Source organism: Zootoca vivipara, chromosome 3 (genome assembly GCF_965207765.1).
Source record: "Zootoca vivipara chromosome 3, rZooViv2.hap1.1, whole genome shotgun sequence".
NCBI classification, from domain to species: Eukaryota; Metazoa; Chordata; class Lepidosauria; order Squamata; family Lacertidae; genus Zootoca; species Zootoca vivipara.
Genome location: NC_142586.1, coordinates 27,258,463 through 27,285,770, shown reverse-complemented (window position 1 = coordinate 27,285,770; position 27,308 = coordinate 27,258,463). Strand labels below are relative to the sequence as shown.

General features: G+C 42.3%; 1 protein-coding gene across 1 annotated transcript in view; it reads left to right on the top strand.

Annotated features, from left to right (window-relative positions):
* Positions 1 to 81: 81 nt before the first annotated feature.
* The window catches only part of NOL10 (nucleolar protein 10), a 38,250-nt gene continuing 11,023 nt past the window's right edge, over positions 82 to 27,308 (top strand). Inside the window, exons 1-16 of the mRNA XM_035109856.3 lie at positions 82 to 172; positions 1,149 to 1,194; positions 1,601 to 1,699; positions 4,314 to 4,391; positions 5,688 to 5,725; positions 6,517 to 6,653; positions 7,322 to 7,387; positions 7,930 to 7,990; positions 9,269 to 9,354; positions 9,520 to 9,598; positions 11,362 to 11,511; positions 15,629 to 15,695; positions 17,224 to 17,276; positions 25,270 to 25,396; positions 26,300 to 26,379; positions 26,465 to 26,563. Coding sequence (XP_034965747.3) covers positions 107 to 172; positions 1,149 to 1,194; positions 1,601 to 1,699; positions 4,314 to 4,391; positions 5,688 to 5,725; positions 6,517 to 6,653; positions 7,322 to 7,387; positions 7,930 to 7,990; positions 9,269 to 9,354; positions 9,520 to 9,598; positions 11,362 to 11,511; positions 15,629 to 15,695; positions 17,224 to 17,276; positions 25,270 to 25,396; positions 26,300 to 26,379; positions 26,465 to 26,563 — 1,332 coding nt within the window. The 5' untranslated portion in view covers positions 82 to 106. The remainder of the gene's footprint in view (positions 173 to 1,148; positions 1,195 to 1,600; positions 1,700 to 4,313; positions 4,392 to 5,687; positions 5,726 to 6,516; positions 6,654 to 7,321; positions 7,388 to 7,929; positions 7,991 to 9,268; positions 9,355 to 9,519; positions 9,599 to 11,361; positions 11,512 to 15,628; positions 15,696 to 17,223; positions 17,277 to 25,269; positions 25,397 to 26,299; positions 26,380 to 26,464; positions 26,564 to 27,308) is intronic.

Sequence of the window (27,308 nt, the reverse complement as noted above, 5' to 3'; positions counted from 1 at the left end):
TCTGCCTCTCTAGGGTTCTCTCCGCCTCTGAATTCTATGACCGGATGTGTTCCTCTCTGACCCCGGAAGTGAAGCCCTCTCGCCGCCGCTCAGGAGGAAAAGAACCATGCAGGTCTCCAGCCTCAACGAGGTGAAGATCTACAGCCTGAGCGCCGGACGGAGCCTGCCTGAGGTGAGAAGACCGGAGCCCCGCCTGCCTCCCTCCCTCCCCGTCGGTTCCCCCTCGCCTGCCCTTCCTGCCTCCCCCCACCCACCCACTGGCGAGCTCCTTCCCACGCATCCCGTGTCTTCCCTTCTCTCGCTATTCTCTTCTTCCACCCCTCTTCCAGTTCCCGATGGATGCGCAGAAAATGAATATGTACCAACAGGGGTTTGTAAATGATCCCAAGTGACTGCTAGCATCTCTTGCTTTCTGCACCCTCTTTATTTTTTATTTTTTTAATTGTATGCAATTTTTATTAAATTTTCTGTTTTACAATTTAAAATACTCATTTAAACATGCTTAACATATCAGTGACTTCCCTTCCTCTCTTTCCATGCTTCATTTTGCATACCATAAAGGTAAAGGGACCCCTGACCATTAGGTCCAGTCGTGACCGACTCTGGGGTTTTCTGAGCAAAACAGTTGGGACGGGGAGTTTAAAGTTTCATGACCAATGGGGGTGACTGTTTGTACCGTAGTTGGTTTCTATACATATTTATTCTGAAATATTCATTGTGAAATTTTAGTGGTGTGCCTGGGTGCCTAAGGTCAGTGACTGTTCAGCACATCTGAATGCTTAATCTGAGATGCATTTCACAAATCATCATAATTGTTATTGTTTTATTTGTATGCTCACAAAGTGTGTCTTTTGGTCTCTGCTACAGCACAGTGATCTTCAAAGTGATTTTCTCTGTTTTATATTGATTTAATACTGGAACTTTTAACTACCTTGCTGCATAATTGTTTGTTTGCATTTTGTTTTCAACCTCATATAGACTGCTCTGAGAGCTCTTTGGCTTAGCTTCCTTAAATAAATGTGAAATAGGGCTTATAAAGCATAATGGTTAGCTTATCAATCTTATCTTGAAGGCTACCGGTATATATCACCGTCTGTGTTATTGCCCATTTAACACTAACCCTCTGTTTTCTTTTCTTTTTCTTACAGTGGCTTTCTGATAGAAAGAAGAGAGCACTGCAAAAGAAAGATGTTGGTGAGTTACCCTCATTGTACAATGGAAAGGGCACTGCAAGATTAGCTTGGATGTCATTTCTGTTTTCAAAGAGACATCTGATGGTGCTTAGCTGGAAGGGGGTTGCTTGGATCTCACCTTAAAGCTGCAACAGTTTGTTTTGTGCTAAACTTTAAGCCAGGGATGGGAAACTAGTGATACTCTGAATGGTGCTGGACTACAGCTTTTATTCTCTCCGACTATTGCCTGTTCTGGCAGGGGCTGGTGGGAGATGGAGTACAAAAACAGTGGGACACCCCTTTTCCCCTTCCCCATGTTAAGCTTTTTTTTTTAAAAAAAGTACTTTGGGCAGTACTTTTGGAATTGAAAACTTTTTATTGTGATGTGTTGGTTAGGCAACGTATCGTATAACTCTTTTATTTTAAAGGTCTTTCTAGGAGAATTGAACTTATCCAAGATTTTGACATGCCTGCTGTTAGCTCCAAGATCAAGGTATCACGGGATGGGCAGTACGTGATGGCAACTGGTGAGTATGTGAACATTCAGGTTTTTTCAGTCTACTGCCAGCTATAACAATGTGTCTGCACTGAGTTGTAAAGCACTAGTAAGTCTCGCATTGGATATATTATGGCTGAGGAAGACTGGGCTCTGAGATTGAAACTTCTGTTGGACAGCAAAGCTAGTAGCTGGCAAAGGATCACATGGCAGGAAGCATATCTTTGTTTGAGGGCGTACAGTTTGCTTCTGTAGCATTAAATTGGGACTTTGGGGACCTGCAAACAATGAGTTAGATCAGGGGTCCCCAGACTTTCTGCGCGGCGGGCCGGTGCCCGCCGCGCTGACCGCGCGGTGGGCCGGAGGGCAGGGGAGTGCGCGCGCAGCGGGCCGGAGGGCGGGGGAGTGCGCGCCTGTGCGCATGCGCACACGCACACGGGCGGGAAAAAAATCGCCAAAAATTGCTTGTGCGCATGCGTATGGGCCTCCCCCGACCCGGAAGTGCACCAGAAATGACCTCTTCCGGGTCGGGAGAGGCCCATACGCATGCGCACAAAGGATTTTCGGCGATTTTTTAGATCGTCGCTGCGCCGCGCGCCGTGAGAGCGGGCGGCGGCAGCGGGCGGCGGGAGTCGTCGCGGGCCGGATTGGAAGGCCGATTGGGCCGCATCCGGCCCGGGGGCCGTAGTTTGGGGACCCCTGAGTTAGATTCAGAATAAGTTATGTCTCAATCCAAGCTCACCCCTCCCAGTGATAAGGCTTTATGGTGTTACTGCAGCATCCACAGGCTCGCTGTTCATAGCAGCAGAGGGTGTGGGGACAGGATGATCAGCCTCGAATTGGGTCTAGTGCCATCATGTAATGGTAATGAGACTGCCTCAGGATCCAACCACATTTTGGGGTTTCTGCTGCCTCCTACTGACAGGAATCCCAGCAGTAGGCTTCCTTTCAACATGTTTGGCAGCTGGCAGGGGACGATCCCCTTCCAAACTCAGCATAAGGCTGGGAGCTATTGGATTGTTCTGTTGCGCTTAGATCTCCTTCAGGTCAGTGGTACAAGTTAGTTATGGCTCAATTTGGTTTGATTACAATTGGAACAAAGCACAACTAACTTAGTCTGGACTCAATATCATATCTCACTTATCTTCTAGCCCTTTTTGCTCATTTACAACACTTGCGTGTTGCAATCACATCCCTCCAGAGTATCACCTCTGCATAGTTTAGAGCAGGGGCCAGCAAACTTTTTCAGCAGGGGGCCGGTTCACTGTCCCTCAGACCTTGTGGGGGGCTGGACTTTATTTTTTTTGGGGAAATATGAACAAATTCCTATGCCCCACAAATAACCCAGAGATGCATTTTAAATAAAAGGACACATTCTACTCATGTAAAAACATGTTGATTCCTGGACCATCCGGGGGCCGGATTTAGAAGGCGATTGGTCTAGATCCGGCCCCCGGGCTTTAGTTTGCCTACCCATGGTTTAGGTGCCCAAACTTTATTCAAAGAGGGCCAGATTTGATGAAGTGAGCATGTGTGAGGACCGACCAAAGTTGTTGAGCTTTTTTTTATGATTGAATTGTTGAGCTTTTGGGGGGATTGTACCTTAGGAAATAAACTGCCACAGGGGCACGTTTAAACCGACCGGCAGGCCGGATTAGGCCCCTGAAACGGACTTTGGACATGCTTGGTTTAGAGAGTCTTCCATAAGTCCAAGAGTGAAGGTATTCAGTGTGTAACCTCCTCTGCTTGTAGAGGCTCGCTGCACAATAGAGGATCTCCCTGCTAAATCAGGATCCTAAAAATAACACACTGAAGGGAGCAGGGTTGGCCTGTCTGCTCCTCCTCCCAAACTGCTGAATGTTACCTCTGCTGCTCCAGCTGCTTGATCAGTCTGTTACACATGCCAGCATCCATCTACATATAGGTTTTCCCAATCAGCTAGATAGATAGATATCTATATCTAAGCTTGGTTCGATGTGCTTTTTTTGCCTAGATCTTTTGGGAAATAATATGACTGTATTCCCCCCCCCCTTTATTGGAAGGGTACCCCATAGCAACCTTGTCAGTGTGGCCCTTTGTTGCATACTTGATTCCTATAATTTTCAAAAGAATGTAAGGGAATTTAACTGTCTGTTCTGTAGAATTCCATAGAGATATAATTCCAGTTCTGAAATAAGACTCAGCAAGGGTTAGTATTTGATTGCTATTAATGTGCTATTTTGTCCAGTTAATAGGAATCTTGTTTTTTAATGGACTGGGTCCTGTTAAAAATTAAGTTAGGTGGAATTCCTGTGAGTTCAGCAGCATAAGGCATTGCGAATTTGTGTATTTCTATATACAGTACGTATATATGTATTTCTATACAAACACGTTTTTTAAATTGAATGAAGTATAAGTGGCATGTGCCACAATCCTAAAAATAAGTTATTTTGATTGATTGGTGTTACTGTCACGAAGGAACAAAAAAAAACCACTTCTAGCTGCAGAGTTGCAGCTCTTTTTGAACAACCATTCATGTCCAGGTCAGAAACTTTCTCAAGACCTGAATCATATTTTCTCTGTGAGACAAATCAATTCAAGAGTACAGTATTAAAGCAATTTTTCTCACATGTCAAATACACTATTTTATTTTGTGTTTTGAACAGGGACCTACAAACCAAGGATTCGATGTTACGATACTTACCAGCTATCGATGAAATTTGAAAGATGCATAGATGCTGATGGTAAGTAAACCCTAATTATGATGGAAACTAATATATAAAACGTACTAATATGGGCAGTAGAAAACAGTGCAATCCTTTGCATCTTTATTAGGAGGGAAATCCCACTTTGTACAGTGTTATAATGTTTATTGAGTTAAGTTGCTTTGTGACTTTAAAAAAAAAAAGCAACCAACAAACGTATGAACAATAACTAAGTAGTAATACAGCTGGGCTTATTCACAGATAAGTGTGTGTAGCATTTTTCTACAACTTGATGCCCTCCAGATCTTTTTGATTACAGTTCCCACCATCTTTAGCCATTGACCATGCTTACTGAGACTGATGGGATTTGTAATCCAAAAGAGTTGGAAGGCACCAGGCGGGAGAAGACTGATGTACAGAATTGCTTGTGAAGTGACCAGATCCTGTGCCCCAATTGTGCTTTCTATGTAGATCAGGGTGTGCTTTTTTAGAGTAGAGCATGTGCCATTTGCCTTTCTTTGGAATGTATGTTAAGTATACACATGAATGCAAAAAGTTACACATTAGTATGTACGGTCTAAAGAAATTTGAGAGTGTATTGGGGGTTGCATTTTTGTGAAATCGAGATAATGATCAGTCCTTGGCAGGATATCTTGCTACTATATTGGCTTGTGTTCGTTGCTTACCTGGAGCAGCAAGTAGCACGGATGGTGGTAAGCTATAGTGCCTGCCAAGAGTGTACTGTCACAAGCTTAGTGTTGCTTGAAATTGGAGCCAGCAGCAGCTGCCATCATGTTAATTCATGCATGTAGCTCTGCTTTCTTCCTGGCTTTTAACAGAGATGGGGAATCTGTAGCCATTCAGATGTTTTTGGACTCCCACCAGTCCTGGCTAGCACGGTCGATAGCCAGGGATACAACACCTGGAAGGTCATCCCTGGTTTATATGCTACTGATCCTGTAAGACAAATAGAAGTTAGCCATGGAGGTTGCAATAGCTCCCCAACACTTCCCTTGGATCTTTGAACCCAAAATGAGTAACAACGGAAAACCTTCCTCCTATGGCAAGAGGGTGGACTTAATAATTGATCACTGTCCGCTTCAGTGGGCTCTTTGATCCCAGTGAGATGGTGGCATGGACAGAAACAGCACTCGCAGCAGACTCCAAACAGCATTGCTGATGGTTTTGCTTGTTTCATTACACACTCTGTTTTTGGCTTTAAGGGAAGAAGAGAGACAGGCAGACAAGAGCATTGTGTGATGAGAATTGAGGTTGTGTGGTTTATTTAAGAGTTTTTTAGTGACTCCTATTTATAATTGTTTTTCATCTCCACAGTCATTACGTTTGATATTTTGTCAGATGATTACTCAAAGGTATGTCTCCTTTTAATGTTTATAGCTATAGAAGAATTTGCATTTCAAAATGTTTAAAAGGATCCATTTGCTGTAGGGTGCAATTACCCACCGTTTCTTTGAGCAACAGAAACCTGAAGGAAAATTGCTCTTTATCCTCTGCTGACATTCTTTTGAATGTCTTGTTTGTTTGTTGAAAAGCTGAATTAGCTGTGGTTTTTTGAAACAAAAAATTATCCTCCATAGTGTGGTACATCTTTTTTAAATAAAAAGTACTCAGGTAGCACTAAAACATTCTTACCAATGTATAAGTTATATCTCTCCTGATGTGTCATTGATCACATGAAACAGACTTCACATAGTTACTAAATTAGGTATCATAGATGATCAACCTGCCATTATTTTGTTTACACCAGTCAAACCTATCTAAAGTTATGCTTCCATGGACTGAAAAAAACTTCCCTAAACAGGGCTGCCTTCAGATATTTTCTAAAAGTCAGCTAGTTGTTTAATTCCTTGACATCTGAAGGGAAGGTGTTCCACAGGGAGGGCGCCACTGCTGAGAAGGCCCTCCGCCTGCTGCAGGGAGCTTTGGAGAAAATGGCCTCTCTTCTCACTTCTGCCTCAGAAAGCATCTAGTTTGAGGAGTAGGAGCCTCCGCTAGATCGGACACATTTGCAGAACAGCAGTTCCGGATCTGAGCCCATTTGATTATGCCTCTAGGAAAATAATTATTCCCCTCTTTTAAAGGTTAAGCAAGGCGGGAGAATTACTCCCCTCCAAATCTCAATCCTGTGCTGTGTATTTTTCAGATAGTCTTTTTGCTGTGTGACAGATACGTAGAATTTCATTCCCAACATGGCCGTTACTACAGGACAAGAATACCAAAGTTTGGTAGAGATTTCTCATATCATTATCCATCATGTGACTTATACTTCGTAGGAGCAAGGTATTTAAGATGCGCCAAGTCCTTCCTTAACTGTGCATACATTTTTATGTAGTGTTTAAGATGAATATCCTACGAAAGCAGATTTACTAAACATTCATAAATATATTGGAAGAGAACTCTGAATGAGTAGAGGGAAATATTTTGTAGGAAGTGGTTAAGCTGAATTGTTGAGAAGCTCTGTTAAAAAGCAATTGAGTTTCTGAAACATATGTGGGCCATTTCAATTTTATTGTAATTTAGTGATGATTTTAAGTTTATTTTGGGAATTTTAAGGCATTTGAAAAGCATTTAATTGTGTGAAATCAAAAACCAGTTAAAAAAACCTGCAAACACCTTGTTCTGCCCCGCCCTTCTAGTAAAGTTTCAATGATGTCTTTATGATGTTCCCAGGTCACTTCCAGGTTTGGCGTTGTACATGTGTACGTAATCGCACACATATCATTCATGCCTAAAATGGGTGTTGCTTGTACACTAAATGAAAATAGGGGGAAGGAGGGGTTGGAATTGATTACTTGCTGCTGCCATGTAAGAAAAGAGTAGATTTATTTATGACTTGGGCATATTTAGACATACATACATTTATATGAATGTTAATATATACACTTATTGTCACTTACTCTTATCAAAAAGGAAATGTGTAAGTACAGTTGTTGTTGTTGTTGCTGCAGCTCTGAAATATACAGGCTAAATCTGGAACAAGGAAGGTACCTGAATTCCTTACAGACTGATGCTTCGTAAGTATCTTCAGTGTACTAGGTGCATCTTATTCCAGCAGGTGGAGCCACAGGATTGATTTTTTTTTTTAAAAAAAATGTCACTTATAAATTGGGGGTGTTTGCTATGTTTATATTTTAAAGTATAATGTCTACTTTAAAACCATTTAAAAAAAGGTTTTAATGTTTCCATTCATTAAGTCACTCAGTCAAGAAAATACCTTATTGGATATTTTTGAAGTATCTTAGAAGAAGATGGCAAATAGTTTGAAATAGGTACAACTGATAAACCAATAGACTTGCTATCTGTGATGAATTGTTCCTTGTTTCAAATTTGCATAGCAGTTAGCTATGCTTTTAGTTATACTTCTTAACAGATCCAAAATAGAGTGATTAAAATATAGTGATTGAACAAAGAAACACTGCACGTAAAATCGCATTCACTCTTCATAGCCTTATAGGTTTGGGTTGATTTTAGAACATTTCTCAGATGGTAGTAGCTTGCTTATTTTAATATTTTATCTCCCTGTCAGTCATTAAATTTATTTTTCCTTCTCCTCTAGGGAGAATCACGTCTGTGACATAAATCCTGCACATGGTTTATTTGCCACTGGCACGGTTGAGGTAAATGTTTCACCTTGCTAAGAAATGTAGCACCATTTTCTCTTTAAAAAATGAGATCATTGACACAGGACTGCAAATACCCTATATACTAATAGCAAATTCATTCTCTGAGTGTGGCTCATTATGAAGCCAAAATAGCTCCTTCCCTGAAAAAGGAGGAGGTAACATCAGGCTTGGAAGAACCCAATCAACGTTGGAGTAGTTCAGAGAATATTTCAAGGCTGGCGACGCTAATAAGGGAGGAACTCCAAAATAGATTAACTTTTGGAGAGAAGAAAATGTGGCAGGAATGGTAATGCAATGGAGTGTTGTAGAAAAGGCATGGCTGGCTGACAGCAGTCCTACATAGAAAGATCTCACGCTGCAACATTTTGTTGCAACTCTTTCTTGTGCCAATTTATTACAGGAGAAATTCAACAATGTAAACACACACACACACACACACCAAAATTCAGCAGAATATATTTTCATCACATTTACTAACATTGCAGTTCTTTTCTCATTTCCTTGGGACTTACTTCTGAGTAGACACGCATAGATTTCTCTGTAAGTTTAGGGAAAGTTGAGTTGTGATGCAGTTGCATTGTGCACCATTGAAACTGCTGTTTCAACAGGCTCTGGCAGGCTTTTGAGGAGTGGGCATGGCATAATTGCAGGGTGGGACAATGGTTTACTGCCAGTCTGTGCCCTTTGGTTTAACGTGGGCCCTGTTTAAAACGAGGCAATAGTTGCCATCCTAGCAATGTTGTTTCTGCCATGGATATGTGCAAGGGCACATTCACCCCATCTTCCCAAGGGTCAAAGTTTTCTTTTTCAAAGTGCCTATTTACATTGGGAAGGGGGGAGCCTTCCCTCGGCATCTTCTCTAAAGTGACAAAAAGGCAGAAAGAAAGTGGTTGGTTGTGGGGAGTTGCTGAGGCTATGCTAGGAATCTATGAGTTCCCTATTTTTAACCTGGATGGAGACCAGCAGCAGACTCTGCCAGCTCTGGTATGTAATAGAGCTGGTTCACATGCTGCAACATGTGTCATGTCTGTAGTCCCAGCTGTTGACTCATCCCAGCCCGCCCCAGCCCCGGGTTACATAAGGAATTGCTCATTGCAAGTATGTGAAGATCGTTTTTAAATGCAAAAAAAACCAACAACTGAAAGCATAGGAATCAATCTTTCGAGACTGAATGCTAAATAAGTGGCTTCAATGAACGGCAGATGAGTAAACTGATGAAAGCATGGTGAATTGTTTGAAATCACTAAATGGTATTTTCTTTGCTTTCTTCAGGGGAAGGTGGAATGCTGGGACCCTAGAACAAGAAACAGAGTTGGGGTGCTGGATTGCGCTTTAAGCAGTGTGACAGCTGATAAGGAGTATGGAAAATATATTTACCTTGCCTCTTATCTTAAGTAACATTTTCTTAAGTAACATTTTCTTACATTCTCAGAATTACGTACCATCCTTTGGTTGGTGCTGAGCTTTAAGAGTTAATGATTATGGCAATTAACTAGAATGAGGTTTTTCTCAAATTCTTTCAGGATAGATGGTCTGCCATCTATTTCGGCCCTGAAGTTTGATGGAACATTGAATATGGCTGTTGGAACATCCACGGGGCAGGTAGCTATGCTGTCAGCTTAGTTGCTATGGGCCTTGTGCTACATTTCTGTGCTGAGCAAGGGCTACATTAAGTCAGATTCTTAAATGTCACTGGTGGCATTCACATGTAAATCATAAATAATGGTTTACTCTGAACATGGTTGAGATCTTCTTTCTAGCAAGGGCCTTAGTGCTACATCCAAACAAAGGTTTGTGGTTTGTTTCGCTCCAAACAAGCCACGAGGTTAAGCCAAAGTTTATCTGGGTGAAACGAACCACAAAATCTTGTTTGAACATAGTGCTAAGCCGGGTATTGTGGTTTGTTGCTGCTGCTGGCTAGAGGGTAAAAGTAAAGCAAGAGCAATTGACTGTGTTCATCATAAACCATTAACCATGGTTTACCATTATGTGCAAACTGGGCTGCTGTGGAAGACTGTGTCCAGGTCTTCTATTGGCATATAAATTGTGGGCCATACGTTCTGTGGAATGTGTCAAATTGATCTTGAGCTGCATGTGCATGTGGTCACAGTAGGGGACACTGTGTGATGGGGGGCCCTGTTGATGCTTTGCAGTTGAAATTGCCTCCTGCTTCAGCTTCCCAAGGAAGCTACAGTTCCAGTGCAACTGGTGCTCATTTGTTTCATGCTATGCTCTTCTTTAGGGCAGGTATAGTGAACCTGTGGCTCTCCAGAGATTGCCAAACTACAACTTCCACTAGCCCTAGCAAGCATGGCCAATGAGCAGGGATGATGGGACTTGTAGTTCAGTAAAAAAAGCTCAACAACTTTTTGGGCAAATTCCCCCAAAACCTGAACAATTTTAAAATACTGATTTCTTAATTTTCAGCTCCCAAAAGTAGGGGTCGTCTTATACACGGGGTTGTGTTATACATGGAAAACTACGGCAATTTGTTGCATGCCCAGTTTGGTGGTGGTTTGCTGACTATGTGCTCTTGTTACAAAGGTTCCCCATAAGGGGGAACTCATAGCAACATAGTCTTGATTCCTGTATTGCAAGTTGCTTTGAGGTGTTTTTGTGGAAATAATGAAATAATAATAATAATAATAATAATAATAATAATAATGGCAGAGGAGGATGGATTTATTTCTTCAAATGTTTAAGAGTGAATGAAAAATAAATGTTTTTTATATGGTAGCACATTAGTACAAGGCCAGACTCATAACTGGATGATTCTAAGATTAGCTTGTTACAACCTGACCAATTCCACACACACACCCTTCTTTTCAACCACCCGACATACAAATGGGGGATTTGTAAAGCATACAGTGGGATGAGAGTTTGGCAGATCTGGAGGTTCAACAGCTTTTCTGCTGTCCTGCAGGTTGAAAAATGTGAGTTATGCTAAATAAGTTCAAACATGAGTTATGCTTAAGAAAAGCTAAAAGTTGCGTTCTCACACAAGCCAAACTATGGCTTAATGTGAATGTATTGGCTCCCAAAGAAGAGATCACACCCACTTTGCTCTGTCTTACCATGATGTGCAAACCAGGACAAAGCTTAACACTGCTTCTCTGCTCTGTTCATCTATAGAGATATTTTCTTTTTATAGATCTCAGTGTTTGAAGGCTCATGCTTAATTCTTACAGAGTAAACACATCTCATGATTCTATGACGCTGTTATTCATTCCTCTTCAGAAATACTGTGGAAATCCTTTATACTTAGCTGATAATGATTTACCTATTGAAAACTTAACATGATTTTTAGACCTCTAATGTCTTTTGAATATTGAACATGTAATCCGGTGACCTTTACTTGTTTCCAGGTTCTTTTTTATGACCTCCGATCAAACAGCCCATTAATAGTGAAGGATCACCAATATGGCCTGCCTATCAAGTCAATCCAGTTCCACAATTCATTAGATTTAATTATTTCTGCTGATTCAAGAATCATAAAACTATGGAACAAGGACACAGTAAGTCTTGCATTCCTTTTGTCTTTCCTTTGAGTTTCTCCTTTGATTTCCCATTCCATTATAATTTTTTTCCAATATTTCCAGAGGTATCACTCCAAAAAACTTGTGTCTTCCCTGGGAGAAGCTTTTGTGGGGCTGGGAGAAGGGTAGTCACCTTCCGCCAACCCCCTTCCATGTGACTTTAATCTGGATCCAACCCATAGACTGCAGCCCAGTGCATGTTTGTGAGGATGTGTTTAATTCTATGTTGGAATGTGTCCGTCATGCAGTCCTAGGCAACAAGAATCAATATATTTTGCCTCTCCAAATTGCACCTGCAAGATTTCAAAGTGGCTTGTGGAGTGTCAAATGAGGAGATTTCTGGCTGCAAGGCAGATGCAGTTGTTCTTCCTTGGAAGGTGATGTGTTCCCACTGGCCTCTCCTTCTCTGACGCTGTCTCCTTTAACTGTCTCTGGCTGAAAATCAGTGGCGAAAAGAGGAAGGGTGTGTGGCAGAGAGGACCTACAGAGACTTGCCTGCAGCGGGGGAGCATCCAGCTCTTTTGTTTTCCAAAAGTGTGGAGGTGGGGGAAGACCCTTCCTCCTGTTAATTACTGAGGCGGAAGGCAGCAGAAGTGGGTGGGGTGGCAAAATTAAACAGGGAGGGAAAGGAAGCACCCAGGAGGGGAGGTGACGCTGTTAACCACGCAAGGAAAAAAAAGGGAGGAGTGCAAAAGGAAACAAACTTCTTTGTACCCTTTTATCTGCTTAATTAGCTGAATCATTGAAGATTCAGCATGGAACAGGTTTAGGCCAGATCTCTCCCCCCTCCCCCAAATATCAATGGCCATTTTAAGTCTGTACTTCCTTGCCTATGCAGCCTAGCTGCTCTGCCCACCCCTGGACTTTGGTGTGGTTTTCCCTCTGCTCTAATGAGACTGAGCATCGGTCTGAGCCAGGGATACGGGCCTTCCTGCTGCTGTCCCAGCATGTGCCACTCGCAGCAGGCAAGCAACAGCCATGATTCACCTACAGGGATGGAGAACCCGGCCCTCCAGGTGTTGCTGCACTCCAAAATCCCATCTTCCCTGGCTGATGGGAGTTGGGAGAACGACAGGATCTCAAAGGCCACCAGTTCCCCAGCCCTGATTTAGCATTCATTATTTCATTATTTACCAAGTTTACATCCCGCACTTCCTCCCAAAGGAGTCCGTGGCAGCGAACAACAGGTGATAAAACAATAAAAAGGCCTTAAAAGCAATCGCAGTGCATTTTGCTTGTACATGGGAGATAATTGCTGCGGACGGCGAAAGCTAGGTAAGGAGGAAACAAGAAGCAGAAGCCGTAATGCCCAGAAGTGAACGACTGGGTCAGGCGACATGATGCTCGCTTCAAAGCAGCAGATCTTCTACCCCCCTCCCCACTTGCGAATCAGGGCTGGTTGTGACCAAGCTTCTTTTCCTTTCTACGTGAGTCTTTTGGAGTGATTTCCCCCCGGGATACATATGTGGAAAATGTTACAGTGGAATGGGAAATCCACACACTTCCCATGGAAGGGAGGGAAATCCATTACTTGTCCTTTCCTTAGCGGTCCAGCAAGGCCATGTCCACACACAGCACAAAAAGCATGAGGCTGATTCCTATCGCAGCAGGTAGGAAATTTGTCCCAGCTCAGCAAAAGATTGCATGTTTGCGATAAGGGGTGTGTGTGGGGGGGGGCCCTCCTCACTGGCACCTGTTCGAAGGAGGAGGCCACTGTATGAGCCTTGCAGTCATTTCTCTCACTATTACACACAAGTTTCTTAAATGCCCCAATTTGCAACTCAATTGCAAATCCATTCACCTAATATGCACCATGTGGGCCTTGTTTCATTTCTCAGTGAAGGTGCCGATTTTCGTTCTTTCACATATGCAAAGACATAATCAGCCAATTGCCTTCTCTTTAATATACAGCAGTGGTCTTCAACCCCCGGGCCACGGACCGGTCCCGGTCTGTGGATCAATTGGTACCGGGCCGCCCAAGGAACATTTAAATACAATTAAATTAAAATTATTAAATCAAAACAATCTAAATAAAATATAAACAATCAACGTCCCCCCCCCCCTCAGCGGGCCGTGGTAAAATTATCAAACGTCTACTGGTCCGCGGCGATAAAAAGGTTGGGGAGCACTGATATACAGGACCTGGCTGCCAATGGAAGGCAGTTTTATGCTAGTGGTGCAGTACGTATGGCTTGGATGCCTATGCTTAAACACACACACAATGCACATATCCTGGAATTTTAAGAGCAGTTTGCTTATAGTTCTCAGTTCTTGAATTACTTGCAACTGGATCATATTTATTGCACCTCTCAAAGTCCAGGTATACTGCAGGTCATAAACATTCATAACATCTCGCTTTATTTTTCATCAGTCTTCTTTTATATAACGAAGAGGCTGCATAGAACTCGGATGTTCAGCATTTCTGCCCAAATAGCTATAGCGGGAAATTGCCTGAAGCGATTTGGGTGGCCTCACCCAAGTTTATATAAAATAAAATGGAGCTTGTTGTAGACGGATGCATCATAACTGCAGAGCACTGGGCTAAAGAACTGCATGTCTTAACATGCACTGTTGCCTTCTGAACGGAGAAGACTGTAGCCCACATCTTGAAAGTGTTAGAGAGCAAATAAGGATGCTTAAGAGCAGGCATCCCCAAATTGCGGCCCTCCAGATGTTTTGGTCTACAACTCCCATGATCCCTAGCTAAGAGGACCAGTGGTCAGGGATGATGGGAATTGTAGTCCAAAACATCTGGAGGGCCGAAGTTTGGGGATGCCTGCTTAAGAGCATAAGAGGAACCGTGCTGGATCAGTCCAAAGCAGGCTTCCTCACACTCGGCCCTCCATATGTTTTTGGCCTCCAACTCCCATCATCCCTAGTTAGCAGGACCAGTGGTCAGGGATGATGGGAATTGTAGTCTCAAAACATCTGGAGGGGCCGAGTTTGAGGAAGCCTGGTCCAAAGGCTCACAGTGTCTCACTCACTGTGGGAAGCTGAAAAACAGGAAGTGAGCACAATAGTTCTCTCGGTGTTCATGATCCTCAGCAATTAGCATTCAAAGGGATGCTACCTCTGAGCACAGATGGTAATATAACCATCATGGCTAGTAGCCATGGTTAGCCTTACACTCCATGAAATTATTAATTGATTTATTGATGGTATTTTTATTGGCTGCCCGATAGTCTAGCTCTCGTAGCAGCTCAAAAAGATAAAATACAATATTAAAAATATATCTAAACAGTTGCAGCATAGGGGGGGGGGGACTTGCAGCAGTAGAGCCAAATCACAATACATCTAAAAATATGATAAAAGCAGAGCTTTTCAAACTATTAATGTTGGCAACACACTTTTTAGGCACGCATCATTTCGCGACACAGTAATTCAGTTTTACTAGCTAGCCAGAGGTTAAACTAACCTCTTTCCAGCCCCGGTGGGGAGAGTGCAGGGAGCATTTGCATGGTACACCTACACAGTGCAGCCAGCACACTAACGTGTCATGACACACAGTTTGGAAAGCTGTGGTCTGGAGAGTTCCTATTCTGCAGTTCAGTCCTTACCATGCAGGAAATAAAACTTTCACATGAGCTGACCACTTTCACAGACAGTGAATATTAGTAGGTGAAAATTACGTAAGATTCCTTTGAAAATGTCTTCAGTAAAGGCAGGCTTAAGTGAGAGTGATTCAGACTGTTTATATTTGCTTGGCTGATGAAACCTTGCTTTTTAAAGGGGGTGGGTCCTGTGTATTTTTCAGTTGGAGTAAGGTGCCTTCAGAATCTGTTTGGATAGGCGAGACATGAAATATGTTAGGTCTACCACTTCTGATGGATGAATCAGTTGGTTGATTAAAAACATTTTCTTCCAATTAATTAAGGTCGCTCCAATTAAACAACATAGGAAAGCTGCCCAGTATTGTCAACACTGATTAGCAACACCTCTCCAGTGTTATAGGCAGGAGTCCTTTCCAGCCCAAATGAAGATGGCAGGAGTCGAACCTGGAGCTTTTTGCATGCAATGGAGAGGTTATTATATTGCCTAACTGGCTCTTTTAAAAGAGCTGGGTTAATCCTTTATGTTGCATATTTTTCTGTTTCAGGGGAAGGTATTCACATCCTTGGAGCCTGAACATGATATTAATGATGTTTGCATATATCCTAATTCAGGTATGTGGAAAATTCTTCACCGGGTGATAGGTAACCATGCTGGTCCAAAAATGATTGCCTCTGGTAGCTTTCCTACCTGGGTGTGGTTTATTTTGGTCTCCAGAGCCAGCACCCGACTTCATGTGCCACTGATGGGCCCCTCACTCCAATAGCCAGGGTGAGGCCCTGTCCTGTTGTTGCATAGTGTGCATGTGTGGCAGAAATGCTTGTGATGGAACAAGCAGAATAGTGCCTGTCTAAAAAGGTTGTTCCTGTCGGAATACTACCGTATCTATATCCAAAAAACAGCAAGTAGTCAATTGTGTCTCCCATTGTTTTATCTTGCACACTTCAGCTCATTCCTGAATTCCAAATCCTTCGTTTCCCATAAAAATCATATCCTTGTCAAAACTGGATGTTTCATTCTTTCATCCTCTGGCTTCATCATGAAACACTTACAAGATCTCATTCCTCAGCATAATTTCAGGTGACAGTGTTTTAGTAATGAGGAGGTTATTCAAACCAGTCTGAAATATTTCTTCATATAATCTGATTAGTCTGCTCTGTGGTTTAATAGGTGTGTCCCTCTTCCTGTAAACAGTGATCAGGATTAGCGTGTTTAAACAAAAGAGCTCTAGGAATCTCTTTAGTTCAGATTTCTCCCTATCGTATCTGCATCCTGCCACTGCTCCAAAGAGTGCACACCTTCAGTCTATAGGAATATTGCTTCCATTAGGAAGTTGTTTTCTTTTTCTTGACAGAACTATTAGAAACTTTTGAAATAATTATTAAACCAACTAGAGCTGACTAGATTTCATATAAACCACCTGGAGCTACTAAGAATTAACTCTGCAACAGAAAATTTGACAATTTTCATTCCTGCTCCCTTAAAATCTGTGGTCATTTTGCTACTGATTTCATGGGAGGACTGCATCTGTTGTTGCTTTCGAGGGAGAACAAAAAATACCCCCCCCCCATTTTTCAGATACTTGGATTGCATTGAGGATTGGTCTGGAAAGGTGACTTTCTGCATAAAATGGCAGGTGCATTTGACTGGGTGAGGGTGTGTGCGGTAAGAGAAGAAGGGGAAACAGGAACAGCTCTGGGCACTCAAAAAGAGTGGAGCTTTTACTGAGCCAGAGCTGGTACAGTCATACCTCATGTTACGTCTGCTTTAGAATGCGTCTTTTCGGGATATGGACGTGCTGAACCCAGAAGTCCTGGAACAGGTTACTTCCAGGTTCGGCGCACGTGCATGCACAGAAGTGCTAAATCGTGCTTTGCGCATATGCAGAAGCGCCAAATTACGTCACACGCCTGCGCAGACGCGGAGCTTCAGGATGCGGCCTTTTCATGTTGCGAACGGGCCTCCAGAACAGATCCCGTTCGCAACCAGAGGTACCACTGTATGTCTATAGTGCTCTCCGATTTCTCTTTCGAAATAGCTTTGGATTTCATGTTCTCACCAAGTGTGTGCAGTTCAAATTTCTGAAAGTTAAAAATGGGAGGGGATGTCCTGTCTTTTACAAGATTCTCTTATAATCTTTAGGAATGCTGTTCACGGCCAATGAAGCTCCTAAAATGAGCATCTACTACATACCAGTAAGTAAAGCAAAAATTTCTCTGCTATTATGATCTCTGGACACTGAGAAGTAGCCCTGTGCTTTGTTTTTGATTGTAATACAGTTCTGATTTTAACACGTATGTTTGAGTCTGTGGTGTAAACTTGCTACTAAAAAGTATATACCAGAAATTTATCATGGATACATTTCACTCTCACCCTGTTGTAGTAATGCAACTACATTGGTTTTAAAAGAGCAGAATTGCTTTGAACTAACCTCAAAGCTTTTCTCTTACTCATTACAGTTTAGTTTTGAATTAGCAGAACAGGAAAAAACCACTGGGAGAGAAAGTATCAGTTTTCTATGCCTCTAAACCTGCATAAATATTAGATCTGGGATCAAGCGAGTTACTTTTTAATCATAGTTATTGAAACACAGACAATGAAAAAACAAGACAATGAAAATATCATTAAAACAATGATAAAGCAACCAGCAGTATACAGAATTAAAAGAAAGAAGCTCGTGAAAGATTAATTATTTAATGAGCCTTGCAATAAAGGTTAATTTATTAATGAGCCTTACAGTAAAGACTTTCTTTCAAAGCTTCAAATTCCTGTGTTCAGATGACATGGTAAACTATGGTTAACCCTTTTCTTCTGGTGTGGCCAAAAGGCATTAAGAAGCTTAAATGTCCAGATATAGTTGCAATTTGTTGCTTCCTCTGAAGCCATCAAACTGTGGTTAATCTTAATTATGATTTGTTAGAAACCAGCCAGCTTCAAATGGTTGATTACAAAACTGGATTGTTTCAACAAACCATAATCAAGATTATAACCACAGTTTAAGGTTTTAATATAAAACCAAGATGTATATAATCAAAAACGGTCACAGAAGCTTCCATTCTCCTCCCAGCCATGCCTGAGAGGGGGAAACATGTGAACCCAAGGTTCGCTATGGCTAACTCCCATCAAGATAAAATGGGAATATTATGGTGTCCAAATGCAGCCAGTGCGACAAAATGGTCGTTTTTGGAAGGCTTGAGAGAGCCTTCCCTCAACTTGGTGCCCTCCGGATGTTTTGAACTACAACTCCCACCATCCATTGCATTGGCCAGGCTGCAAGTTTTCCCATTCCACAATACAAACTGGTGTTGAAAGCCACCCTAGCTTCAAAAGTGGTTTGTGACGTGGCATAAATTGGGAGTCTTAGAAGCAGAAGGCCAAAGTGTGGTTGAGGGCATGCAATTGTGGTCAGGTAATATTTTAAAGCACGGGGTTTTTTTGCCTTAATGAAATATTCCAGAGGAGAGGAGGAAAAATAAAATAAAGACCATGTTCAGTTTTGGTTTCACAGAGTAAGTGCAAATTGGCATGTGCAGAAAGGGAAGAAGGTGCTGTTTTATTTCCAGTTCACATTAATGTACCGTAAATGGTTAATGACTTGGGTTTTTTTTTTCCCTTTGCTGAACTTTGATAGAACTTGAAAGCATATCATAGAATTTTAGTGCAGCCAATCACAGCCTCCCTTTAGGATTATGAGGAAGAGGAGTGCTGTGAAATCCCCCAAATTCCTCAAGATAGGTTTGCATTTATTTTGCCTGCAGCCATACTTGCATTCCTTGGCTTTCCTAGGTTTGTAACTAAATCCAGTCTTCCACCTCCTACACCAGATACAACCCCCCCCCCCAAACTATGATTTATGGACCCCGGCTAGAAAGTGCAAAAGTATAAAGGTGCTTACTAGTGGATTCAAGTTGCAGAAGGTAAAGATAAAGGGACCCCTGACTATTAGGTCCAGTCACAGATGACTCTGGGGTTACGGTGCTCATCTCGCTTTACTGGCCGAGGGAGCTGGCGTACAGCTTCTGGGTCATGTGGCCAGCATGACTAAGCCGCTTCTGGCGAACCAGAGCCGCACACGGAAACGCCGTTTACCTTCCCACCGGAGTGGTACCTATTTATCTACTTGCACTTTGACATGCTTTCGAACTGCTAGGTTGGCAGGAGCTGGGACCGAGCAATGGGAGCTCACCCTGTAGCGGGGATTCGAACCGCCGACCTTCTGATCGGCAAGCCCTAGGCTCTGTGGTTTAACCCACGGCGCCACCTGGGTCCTTTAAGCAGAAAGCTCCACTTTAATTTGCATATAAGACCAGGAAGCTAAGGTTTTCCCTTGGATTGCGCAATTTCCGCCATACCCATTTAGTGCCTGTGTACATGGCTTACAATAATTTAAGATCACAGTTATATAAATTAAAAGGGAGAAACCACAGACAAGCTAATACAAATTAGTTGCATGTTTTGTCAACTTGTTTCTTGGACTTCATTCCAGGACACAACATGGGGATGTAATGATCTGAAAATTAGAGAACGACTCTGGTTGGTGTTGTGTTGTGTTATGTTGGCTGTGGAAACCTGAATTGTTTTCCATAAACAGGATGCTGGAAGATGGCTGAAATCAGCCTTCCAAACGGTGTGCCAGGGGTTGCCAACCTGTGGCCCTCTGGATGTTGTTGGACTCCCAATATCCACCAGCTCTAGGGAGTATGGCTAATGCTCATGAATGATGGGAATTACAGCCCTGCAACCTCTGGAAAGAATCTCTTGAATATTGCTGGAGCACTGAACTGTCCAATGCCTTGAGTGAAGTTCATATTAAGGATGGGAAAAGGCTATGATGGGGCAGTGAAAGAGAATTGCGGGACATTACCATGACTTTCCATTGTACCATTTTATTTTGTGCTTTTAAAAGATCTTAGCTGAGAAGGACCATGATTGTTTCTAAAATAATTTGTTCAGGGGAAAAGTTGTTTCAGCCGCTGATGGCTTTGTTAATAACTCTTCCTTCTTTCCACTTGGGGGAAAGCTTGATAACAGTTATTGTTTGGTAGTACTTTTTCTATAGTGGTGAAGTACAAAACAGTCAATGTTTAAATTATGTTTTCACAAGATGTCTCTCTTTTTTTCCTGCCCCCCCCGTTAAAAACCCTAGTCTTTCCACCCACAACTTAGATGAATGCTTGTATAAAACTATTAAAGCAGGTACAGATGTGGGATTTAATGGACGCACCATTTAATGGGCGTATCCTAAGGGCATTTTCATACAGATTTTAAAATATCACGAACGTTGTAAATTACGCTCATGCAATGTTAGGTCTCTGTCTCTCTTCTGCATCTGTGTCTGCAGATAGTAATACGGATTTCAAGTTGAAGGCTGTGGTTTGTCTGCTAGTATTTTTAAGTGTAACCTGTTGGACGATTGTTTTTCCTTCTCAAAACAGGAAGCATGGGTTTCCTATCTGTTTTCAGATAAATACTTTCAATCTCAAAAGTAGCACGTTGGGCTTATTCACAACAAAGGAAATCCTCCACTTCCCATCAAAACAGGTTGCCTCAAAGGAAATGCGCGCGTGTGGGCATAGGTGCGGAAACCATCCAATGTGTGACACTCGGGAAGTAATTTTGTGGGGGCCATCCGGTAGAATCTCTTAACACATTTGGATGCTCCGTTGGGAAGTGTCTGTGCGCGCGATAAGCGGATGTGAAGCACAGATACTGCTGTTAGAAGTGAGCCACTGCATTATTGAATAGGATCCAGCTCGTAAATGGCTGCTACAATTTGGCTCAAGTAGAATAACTCTGCCCTGGACCACAGTAGAAAGCTCTACAGCGGGGATGTGGAACCTGTAGCCCTCCATATGTTGTTGGACTCCAGTTCCCATCACCCCCAGCCAGCATGGCCAGTGGTCAAGGATGATGGGAGCCGTAGTCCAACATAATCTGGAGGACTACACAGGTTTCCCCATCCCTGCTGTAGAGCTTGGGAAGTGGAGGAAATGGGTTGCTTATGCCTGCAGAGTGTTAAGGACTTCCAAGGGATGCCAAGCAGCCTCATTCAGGGGCAGACCACATACTGCCCATGGGATTCATTCGTTCCACTTAAATGTTTTGGAGTGAAAGGTCTTGTGCTGTTTACAAAGGTATTGGAGACCTGAGATGCTTCCAAACTGGGCCTTTACTGTGGAATAACTACTTTTGTTCACTCACCTTTTTATGGGACATCTGCATAAGACAATTAACAAAACATCCCTCTCTCATCTCCCCCCCCCGGTTCCGGTTCTGCCCCCCCCCCAAACCAAAGCTTAGCAAATCTGCCTTTAAAAAATAATAATCCAGTGCCATTTCCCAGATGTAAATGGCCTATGGTCGGTAATGGCCTGTATAATTTCTCTGGCAAGTTATTTATTCACAATGAATCCTATTATATTCTGAGTAAATATGTGATATTTCACTGCATGGATGTGAATATATTAAGACCCAAATACGCCAGTCTAGCATGCCTGTGAAATATGGAGGAGTTCCGGTGGGTCTTTTTGTAGAAGGTTTCGCCCTTTAATCTTGGGTTGGGGAGGCAATGTATGACTTGTAGGTTACTTCAGACCTACCAAGCGTTCCTGTTTTCTTACACACACACACACACACACACACACACACACACACACACACACCTCTGTGGTAGATGACTTGCAGGCAGGTTATCATGAAGAAGGCGAAGAAAGACATTGGCAAGCTGAAGGTGGGCCATATGTACTCTTTTGAAACCTTTATGTCTTAATGCCTGTTAAGTGTTTGGACTAGGGGTGGGGGACAAAAACAGGAATCTTATAATGGGGACACTCACGGGCCTCCAGAGATGCTTATTTAGGACAGCTGTAGAGAAGGGAAATAAAAGATGCCCGGCAAGAAGGAAATGAGTGGAAATTATCTATGGAAGACCTTTATGTGTTGTTTAGAGTTCTAAGGAGCAATTTACTTTGTCAGCTTCTGACAAATTGTTAATGCATCCTCTTCCTTGGAGCAGCTTGCTCAGACGATGAGCAATACATCCATAATCCTTTAAAAGGAAAAAAAAAGTTTGATCTCTAGATAATTAGCAGTGACTGGAAGAGGACAAAATACACACATGCAACCAAACTCAAAGAGATCTAAGGGTGACCCAGAAAGTATAAAGCTAGGGTGGGCAGCTTTAATTTTTAAAAATGTGTGCTGGTTATCATATAAGGCTGAAAAATAAATTTAATAAAACTACAATATGCTTAGCTCGGGCACTTTCTCATAGCAGGATATTTGTGATGGGGTGGATTCAATGTCAAGGACGTTGTTATGGAAAGAATGAGGAGCAGGGGTTTTATGTGTAGTCAAGGATATTTAGCAAAGCAAAAAAAGGGGTGGACAAAAACTGCAAGGTTTTTAGCAGGGGGGGTTAGAATGAGATCTATTATTTGATTATTGATGCAAACCTCCAAAGTGTATTTTGTATAGTTATGTTTTTACCTCTATCTTCAGTACATTTTATTTTATTGCTATGGCTAGTGGCTGATGCAAATAAAGATTCTTCTGATTCTGAAAGGGACAAAGATATGTCTGAATCTCCCTGTTTCATTATATGCGTAGCTCTCCGTTGTGGCAGTTTTCTGCAACTCTGGTACAAGTGCCCCCTGTTACCTTTTTCTTTTAAGATTGCACCAACGACGCACTAAAAACCCTCACAAATTGTGGTCCACTGAGATACAACAGCTTACTTCGCAAGAAATGTCAGCAGTTAAATTTAACAGACGCAGCATATTTGGATGAGTAGTTTTTAACTCAGCCTGTTGTATAAATGCAACTTATCTTTAGTCATTGGTAGTTCTCCCCCAAACATTGTGTGGATACACAAAATAAATAAACGTTAATGATGCCAATGAAATATTTTTAAACAGCTTGGAATTGGAAAATAATGTCCACTAGAAACAGCTGACATTCAATATCCAGAAACCATGTTAGTTTTTAAAGTAATATTTTGTGATTACTGTTTTTCCCACGTGTTACAATACTGACATTTTTGTGAATCCACACCCCTCCCCAATGTAGAACAGTTGTTCACATAATATACAGTAGCTCAAGTGGACATTGTCTCAGCCATTGTATTCAGAGCATATATGTACAGCACAGCAAAGATACATATACTTTTTTGGGTTAATCGAGTAGTGTATTTGGATAGTGACCGTGACCTTTTAGAATTCCTTGTTTGTTTTCACTTAAATTATCACCACTGATAACAATTTTAAAAAGGAAGCAGACCCTCTAACGTTCCATTTTGTAGGTGCTTTGGGTATTCCGAACTTGCCATTATTTCCTGTTTCCTTCCCTCGGGGAGAGGGCTTTTGATGTTTACCTTGATGCACTCTCCGGTTACTCAAATAATCTAGCTTCACCGGGTGTGACTGTGTGCGCATGAAGTGGGAGAGAGATTGATATCAACAGTGGAAAAGGGTTTAGTCGGTCTGAATTTTGGAGGAAATGGAAACCTAATTTTGTGATACATCAGTAGGGTGGCATCAGGGCATAGCTGCCAAGTTATCCCTTATTTTAAGGGATTTCCTCTTATGCTGAATAGGCTTCCTCGCGAGAAAAGGGAAAACTTGGCAGCTATGCATCAGGGGTCATAACTGACCCCCCCCCTCCCGGGGGCTGTATGAATCCATACAATGTTTCATCCATATTCCATGTATTATTGTGGTATTCAACCTGTCCCCCATGTTTAATTTGAGTGTTTCGGCATATGATGTCATTAGCGTCCATCTCAAAGTGGAGGAAAGGGGAATGAAACATTGCATTTCCAAAACATGGGAGGATCAGCTCTAAGCTCAGCACAATGAAAATGTGCATTTAGTGCCACAGTCTTCACATTTGTGTGGCCAAATCTTCGCTTAATCGGTCAAGATGTGCACAAGTTTCAGACAAGCCAGGAAATTGCCGTTAACATTGTAGCTTCCTTTTGCATCCAAACAGGGAAATTATAAGTAATGGCTTCCAAGCAAGCCACAATCTTGAACCCAAATTTAAAACCATGGCTTGATATATTCTGGATTGTTTAGAAGCCATTCATCACACTTTCTCAGTTTGGGGCGTAACAGGAAGCTATGGTTACCTGCAGTTTGCTGGGTTTTTCACTTGCTTGCAGAAACTGGTATGTGTGGATGTCTGAAGCTGATGCATACAGTATCTGTTTATTAAGCAGTGCATTTGACCGGGTGAACGGGATCTGTATGTAAACTACTTTTATCTGTGTCTATCTATATCTACACACAACCTTCAGGAGGTTTTACAAAAAAAAAAAAAGTTGAAGTTGCTGACCTGGATCCAGCAGGGCCTGTTTGCATGTAGCCTTGACTGGGATCCTGAGAAAGCTGTATATGTATTGTGGGGTGGGTGGGCTTGCAATGGCAGGCTTTTTATGGAGGACCCCCTGACCTCTAAAATCAGGGAGCTGAAAAACTTCTGTGACCTCCCCACCTCCCCCCGCAACACCTTGCACATACTGGAATCTATTCGATTCCAACAAGTGGGGGGGGGAGTTAAAATCAGCAAACCCTACATCACCATAAATGATTTGGAGTGCTGCAATAAATATTGTGCTGATTGACGTGGATTTACATGAGTCTAGTAGACGACTGAAAAACATACCTACAAATCATTTTTTTTAATTTAATTGTGTTGCTCTTTTAGCAATATGTGGTAAACCTATTTGCATGAATTTGCCATGTCTGTGTGAATACCTTCATTAATGCACCTTCTATTAAGAAATGGCATCTTGTGGTTTTTGGCGGTTTGTTTGTTTTTTGCCGCAGCAAACCACACTTCACAAGACAAAATTATCGCAAGACGAAGCGACTCGCAGAATGAATTAATTTTGTCTTGCGAGGCACCACTGTATATAGTGGGTGGACTGAATCCCCTGTATTTGTTTTTGAACCGCAGTTTGCCACACAATTACTATAGCTTAATGGTTTGACTGTACTTCACTTATACTGTTCAGACTTGCATCTTACCAGGACTTGTACAGTCTAAACAGGCTTCCTCATCTGGCTGTCCTCTTGTCTGCAAAGTTAGAAGTTCAGTGTTCTGGTTAAAATAATGACAAATTATGTTATAACAGCTGTTGGAATGTCACAGAAACAGTGGTTACGACTAACCTTGGTGCATTTACAGGTTTTAGGTCCTGCTCCAAAATGGTGCTCGTTTCTTGATAACTTGACAGAAGAGCTGGAGGAAAACCCAGAGACGACTGTATATGATGACTACAAGTTCGTAACAAGAAAAGACCTTGACAATTTAGGTACAGTATTACTGCCTGGCTCCAATACTTAGGCCATCTCATGAGAAGAGAAGACTCCCTAGAAAAGACCCTGATGTTGGGAAAGATTGAGGGCACAAGGAGAAGGGGACGACAGAGGATGAGATGGTTGGACAGTGTCTTGAAGCTACCAACCTGAGTCTGACCAAACTGCGGGAGGAGTGCCTGGCGTGCTCTGGTCCATGGGGTCACGAAGAGTCGGACATGACTAAACAACATTACTAAACATTACTGCCTTGAAAGATGCAAGAATTTATTCTTTCTTGTTCTTTTTCATTAATTCTGCTCTCAGTTACTCATTTTGTTTACATGCTGCTGTAGTTGCTGCCTCCTGCTGCTGAGAGAGAGAGGCCAGCAGTGTTGGTTTGCCTATCCTAGCCCATCTCTTTTTGACGCGATGACTGAGTTGTGGGTACAACACACGACTCCTCGTCTTTTTCCTTTTTCCTACAAAGCCTACATCAAGCTAGCAAGAAATTTTACATGACAGTTTGCAGATTTTTGCCTGGCAACGTATATCAAGTGTACATTTTATCCCTATTGCCATGTTGGAAAGGCAACCCATTCAAAGGGCTCCTTTCACACATGGCACACTCCCAATAATGTTGTTGGAAAAATGGGCGAACCTTTGTATGCAGTGAAGGTGTAAATACGTTCCAATGTCTGCCAGGTTCTGAACATGTGTGAAGCCTGCAAAATGGGAACTTTCACAATTTTTGCAAATGATTATGTACAACCATCCCCCAAGAAAATTACAAGCCCAATTTTATTTTACTTTAAAAAAAAATACCTTCTGTGATGTAGCCAAAATATTTCCTGATACATTAATATTTTCTGTCGTGTCTCTTTCTCTCTCTCCCTTCCCCCTGCCCCTCTCCACCTCAGGGCTGGCTCATCTTATTGGATCACCACTTCTCCGAGCATATATGCATGGCTTTTTCATGGACATACGACTGTATCACAAGGTGAACTGGGCAAAATATGGCTGCTTAGAAATAGGGCATCTTATGAGTTCTTTCCTTTTCGCCACTTACTGTTTTGTGTTTGCAGGTAAAAATGATGGTGAATCCTTTTGCCTATGAGGAATACAGAAGAGAGAAAATTAGGCAGAAGATTGAAGAAACGCGGGCACAAAGAGTGCAACTAAAGGTAAAGGTGCAGTTTTAACTGTTCAATGAAGTTTCCATAAACAGTCCATTATGGAGTGATGGAGGAGTTACTCTACCAATCCTGTACATTTGTGATGCTCTGAGACACACTGGGTGATATTTAGTGTTCCACGGACCCCTTTCTTCCCCCTGCTATGCACATTTACTTATCTCCTCTGGAAGGGTCCCTGACCCCTCCAGAGCAGATTTGGAGGGGGAAGAAAAGAAGAAAGGAGGTTACCATTGCCCGTGCAGAAATCTTTCACCCTGGGGGGAGGACGCTGTTGGATGTCACACGTGATCAACAGCCTCTCCTATATTGTCAGAATATGGTACTCTGATTAAGTGAGGAGAAATAACCAAAGTAAATACTTGCAAAGCATCTAATTTAAAAGAGGTTCAATTTCTGACAGCCATTACAACTTAACAGATGAAGCTGCTTGTGTGTGCATTAGTAAAATACATTAGTAAAATTCAAAGCACCCGGCAGCACAGAGTGTAGGGGAAAGGAGGTTGAAGGTGGTACCAACTTAAGCAATGCTTACTAAACTCAAAAGTCTAAATACATGGTAAAAACCGATGGTTGACAGATAAAAGAATCAAGCCGCAAAGGAGTGTGGGTGTTTCTTTCCTGGAGGAATGGAAGGGGAGAATGGCTGTTTGACAAGAGCTGTATAAGACCACCAAGAAGATTTCCATACCCTTGCTCCTACAGCCAAGCAACAAAAAGGGCAATGGGGAGGGGG